Source organism: Chiloscyllium plagiosum, chromosome 13 (assembly GCF_004010195.1).
Source record: "Chiloscyllium plagiosum isolate BGI_BamShark_2017 chromosome 13, ASM401019v2, whole genome shotgun sequence".
In the NCBI taxonomy this organism is placed as follows: domain Eukaryota; kingdom Metazoa; phylum Chordata; class Chondrichthyes; order Orectolobiformes; family Hemiscylliidae; genus Chiloscyllium; species Chiloscyllium plagiosum.
The window spans coordinates 84,076,324-84,081,991 of record NC_057722.1 but is presented as its reverse complement, the minus strand read 5'-3'; the positions used below and the strand labels follow the sequence as shown (position 1 = coordinate 84,081,991).

The window sequence follows — 5,668 nt, the reverse complement described above, 5'->3', positions numbered from 1 at the left end:
AAAACTGCACACAATACTCCAGATGCGGCCGCACCAGAGTCTTATACAACTGCAACATGACCTCAGGGCTCGGGAACTCAATTCCTCTCCCAATAAAATCCATATGCTTTCTTCACCGCACTATTTACCTGGGTGGCAACTTACCCATCTTTTTGTTACTCTTACCAAAGTGAATCACCTCACACTTACCTACATTTGCCACCTTTCTGCCCAGCTCTGCAATTTATCTATATCCCGCTGTAAACTGACACATCCTTCCTCACTGTCAACAACTCCACCGACTTTCGTATCATCCGCAAACTTGCTCACCCAACCTTCTAGCCCCGCCTCCAGGTCATTTATAAAAATGACAAACAGCAATGGTCCCAAAACAGATCCTTGCGGAACTTATATTCAAGTGCTCTCAAAATAAATGCCAACATTGCATTTTCCTTCCTAACTATTGACTAATCGACTGTGGCATCCAGAGTGTAAAAGGCTCTAATAGGGTGGAATTTGTCAAATGTGTCTAAGAAAGTTTCCTAAATCAATACATAGAGGGCTCTGCTTAGGAGGGTGAACCCTGGACGACTACTTCAGAAACGAGGGTGGGCAAGTGACTGCAGCGAGAGTCGTGGAGCATTTTGGGATCAGTGACCGTAAATCTCCTAGTTCTAACACTGTTACGAATAAAGATAGGACAGGTCCACAGGTTAAGGTGCTAAACTGGAGCACAGCTAATTTTGGGGCTCACACAGGATCTAGTAGAGGTCAACTGGGAGAGTCTGCTTGAAGGAAAAGGAACGACTGGCAAATGGGAAGCTTTTAGAAGTGTGATATCAAGAATCCAGTGATAGTATGCCCAGTAGGGTGAAGGGAAAAGCAGGCAGGTTTAGGGATCCTTGGCTGACAAGGGATATTGAGGCTCTGGTCAGGAAAAGGTAGGCATATATAAAGTTTAGACTATCGGGCTCAAGTTAATCTCTGGATGATATAAAAAGTGTCAGAGCACACTTAAAAGGAAAATCAGAAGAGCAAAAAGAGGGTATGAGATGGATCTGGTAGATAAGGTTAAAGATAATCCCAAGAGGTTCTATTGCTTTACTGAGGAGAGAATCAAGGTTGCAAAGGAAATAAGGGAAGCAAGTAGGGATGTTTTGACCACATACAATTACGAGAGGGGGTGTTTGCAGCCTTAGAGCACATTGAGATGGATAACTAACCCTGGGCCTGATCAAGTCCATCCTCTGACATTGTGGGAGGCTAGAGAACACATTGCAGAGGCCCTTGCAGAGATTTTTGCCTCATCTTTAACCATTGGTGAAGTTCCGGAAGACTGAAGGGTGGCTAATGTTGTTCCACTGTTTAAGAAAGGTAGCAAAGACAAGCCAGTGAACTACAGGCTAGTTAGCCTGACATCAGTGGTTGGCATGTTGTTGGAGAGGATACTGAGGAACAGGATCAACCAACATTTGGATAGTCAAGGTCTGATTAGGGATATTCAGCATGGATTTGTGCATGGAAAGTCATGTCTGACAAATCTTTTAGAGTTTTCCGTAGAGGTAACCAAGAGGATAGATGAGGGTAGGGCAGTGGTTGTTGTCAAAATGGGCTTTAGTAAGGCCTTTGACAAGATCCCGGATGACAGGCTAGTCATGAAGGTTCGGTCATATAGAATCCGGGAAGCACTAGATAAATGGATTCAAAATTGGCTCAATTGTAGGAAGCAGAAGTTGATGATTTAAAGTTGTTTCTCAGACTGGAGGCATGTGACTAGTGGTGTGCCACAGGGTTGGCGCTGGGATCTTTGTTATTTGTTACTTATATAAATGATCTGGGTGCGAATGTACAAGGCACGATTACTAAGTTTGCGGATGATACAAAATTAGGGTGTTTCGTTAACAGCGAGGAAGGTTATCAAAAATTACAGATGGATCTTGATCAGATGGGGAAATGAGCTGAGGATTGGCAAATGCAATTCAATACGGAGAAGTGCGAGGTGTTGCACTTTGGAAAGTCAAACCAAGGTATGACTTATACAGTAACTGGTAAGATCCTGAGGAGTGCTGTGAAACAGAGGGACAACACAGAGCCACGTCACAGGCAGACAGGGTGATGAAGGTGGCACTTAGCATGCTGGCCTTCATCTGTCGAGGCACTGAGTAAGTATAGGAATTGGGACATTGTGTTATTGTTGTACAACCGTTGGTGAAGCCGGTATTGGAGTATTGTATACAGTTTTGGTCATCCAGTTATAGGAAATACATCATTAAACTGAAAGGAGTGCAAAAAAGATTTACAAGGACATTGCCAGGATTAGTAGGCCTGAGTTATAGGGAGAGGTTGGCCAGGATAGGACTTTATTCCTTTGAACATAGGAGGATGAGGGGTGACCTTATTGAGGTATATAAAATCATGAGGAGCATTGATAGGATTAATGCACATAGTCTTTTTCCTACGGATGGGGAATTGAAAACTAAACGGCATAGGTTTAAAGTGAGAGGGGAAAGCTTTAAGAAGGACCTGAGGGGCAACTTCTTCAGAGAGTGGTGCGTATATGGAATGGGCTGCCAGAGAAAATGATTGAGGTCGGTATAACAGCAACATTTGGAGAGGTACATGGACAGGTTTAGAGGCATATGAACCAACTGAAACTAGCTGAGTGAACACCATGAACAGTGTTATGAAGTTGAAGGCATGTACTGTACCCTTGAGAGTGGATGCTGTTCTGCACTGAGAGCTTACTAGCACCTGTCATACAACTAATGAGCAGTCTCAGAATGTACTAGAAAATTGAAAATATGTACCATTTGGTTGTGAAATGGATACCAGAGATGGTTGCAGTTTTGACAACAATGGGAATTTAGCCAGTTTAAATTATATCCCAGGATATTAAAACCCAAACAAATTTCAATTTATTATTTTACCAACATTGAACCAATGATACAATCCGATGTTAGGGGTATTAAAAAAAAGGCAGGCAGTTTGTAAGTCAGATAGAATAACTGCCATCGAGAAAGACCCAAGATATTGAAACACTCTCTATCAAAGGTACCTTTTCATATGAAACATATTTGCAGCAAAAGAAAGACGACAACACAGGGAGATCTTCAGCTGGAAGGTGGAGGACACCAACAATGACAACTACCGTATGGTTTTGAAATTAAACTCATGTAATTTTAGTAAGTGTTTTACTGGAGCAGTATAGAGTGGAGGCAGATAGTAAGCAGTTAAAAGAAAGGGAGGTTAGAGTTGTGAATAGCTGTTGTTTAATGTTCACTTTTAGAGTTAAAGAATGTGTTGATATTACTTTCCTGAAATAGTGGAATTTGGGAGTTCTCTGTCACTCATATTTTAACAAGTTATGAGACGAGGTGAGTTTTCCAGGCATTTGGTTTAATTAAAAGAAGGGTTCACTGCCGTGTCGTAACAGTCAGCATGGACCAGTTTGGATTGAAGGGCCTGCTTCCATATAGTATTATTCTATGACTCAACTGCTCTCTGAAGTGGCATAGGCAAGCCACAAAAATCAAAGGACAATGGGGTTGGGCAATAAATGCTGGCCCAGCCAGCCACTCGAAGGTCACATGAATTTAAAACCAAAATTCACACATACAATTTCCATTTCAGCTGCTAAATAAATGTACTCAAAATGATTAAAACAAGGTTTACTTGGCAATTATTCCTTTTAGTATAAGTACTTACAATTCAATGCATGACACAAAGTCACAGTCCAACATGCGAGAGTCTTTTACAGTTGCTGATCCATGATACAAACTTACTGTTAACATGGATGCCCGGGGCTGTAGATAGTCGCATGGAAGGGGAGAGACGCGATACCTACCAGGTGGAGAAGTGCAAGGTGAATTTCTCTTATTCATATTTCAGGTATACAGCGATACTGATGCAGCAAAACTATAAGATAATATCCCATTTTGAAACAAGGTTGTTCTGCGATTACAATTAAAATTTTCTTAAAAAGCTTTCTACCACAGAAAGCTGTAGATGCTTAATTGTTGAATGCATTCAAAGCATAGTTTAATACAATCTGGAGCCATCATTTACCTTTGTGGCGAGGATCAGAGAAAGCTGACATAATGCAATTTGGTACCATAGGCAGCTGTGCCATAAAGATGTTTAGCATATTGGACAAGCCAGGGAACTATAGACCGGTGAGCCTGATGTTGGTGGTGAGCAAGTTGTTGGAGGGAATCCTGAGGGACAGGATGTACACGTTTGGAAAGGCAAGGACTGATGAGGGATAGTTAACATAGCTTTATGCATGGGAACTCATGCCTCACCAACTTGATTGAGTTTTGTGAAGAAGTAATGAAGAGGACTGATGAGGGCAGAGTGGTGGATGTGATCTATATGGATTTCAGTAGGGTGTTTGACAAGGTCCTCCAGGGGAGACTGGTTAGTAAGGTTACATCTCATGGAATACAGGGAGAACTAGCCATGTGGATACAGAACTGGCTCAAAGGTAGAAGAGAGGTGGTTGTGGAGGGTGTTTTTTTTTTTAGAATGGAGGCCTGTGACCAGTGGAATGTCACAAGGATTGGTGCTGGGTCCACCACTTTTTGTCATTTATATAAATGATTTGGACGTGACATAAGAGGTATAATTAGTAAATTTGCAGATGACACCAAAATTGGAGGTGTAGTGGACAGCAAAGGTGGTTACCTCAGATTACAACGGGTTCTTGATCAGATGGGCCAATGAGCTGAGAAGTACCAGACGGAGTTTAATTTAGATAAATGTGAGGTGCTGCATTTTGGGAAAACAAATCTTAGCAGCGCTTATACACTTAATGATAAGGATCTAGAGAGTGTTGTTGAACAAAGAGACCTTGGAGCGCAGGTTCACAGCTCCTTGAAAGTGGAATCACAGATAGATAGGATAGTGAAGGCGGCATTTGGTATAGAACATAGAAAAGTACAGCACAGAACAGGCCCTTTGGCCCACGATGTTGTGCTGAGGTTTAGTCCTAATGTAAAATATAATAACTTAACCTACGCACCCCTCAACTCACTGCTATCCATGTGCATGTCCAGCAGTCATTTAAATGTCTCTAATGACTCTGCTTCCACCACCACAGCTGGCAACACATTCCATGCATTCACAATTCTCTGCGTAAAGAACCTACCTCTGACGGCTCCTTTATACCTTCCTGCTAATATCTTCAAACTATGACCCCTCATACCATTCAATCCTGCCCTGGGGAAATGTCTCTGGCTATTGACTCTATCTGTTCCACTCATTATCTTGTATACCTCGATCAGGTCTCCTCTCTTCCTCCTCCTCTCCAGAGAGAAAAGTCCAAGCTTATTCAACCTTTCTTCATATGGCAAGCCCTCCAATTCAGGCAGCAACCTAGTAAACCTTCTTTGCACCCTCTCCAAAGACTCTATCTTTTCTATAATAGGGTGACCAGAACTGGAGGAGAAAGTGAGGACTGCAGATGCTGGAGATCAGAGCTGAAAATGTGTTGCTGGAAAAGCGCAGCAGGTCAGGCAGCATCCAAGGAACAGGAGAACCGACGTTTCGGGCATAAGCCCTTCTTCAGGAATGAGGAAAGTGTGTCCAACAGGCTAAGATAAAAGGTAGGGAGGAGGGACTTGGGGGAGGGCCATTGGAAATGCGATACGTGGAAGGAGGTCAAGGTGAGGGTGATAGGCCGGAGTGGGGT

At 42.6% G+C, this 5,668-nt stretch overlaps 1 protein-coding gene across 1 annotated transcript in view; it reads right to left on the bottom strand.

The window, feature by feature from the left end:
• Window positions 1-5,668, bottom strand: part of henmt1 (HEN methyltransferase 1) — a 103,738-nt gene that overhangs the window by 33,216 nt on the left and 64,854 nt on the right. The window contains exon 3 of the mRNA XM_043701672.1: window positions 3,685-3,819. Coding sequence (XP_043557607.1) covers window positions 3,685-3,819 — 135 coding nt within the window. The remainder of the gene's footprint in view (window positions 1-3,684; window positions 3,820-5,668) is intronic.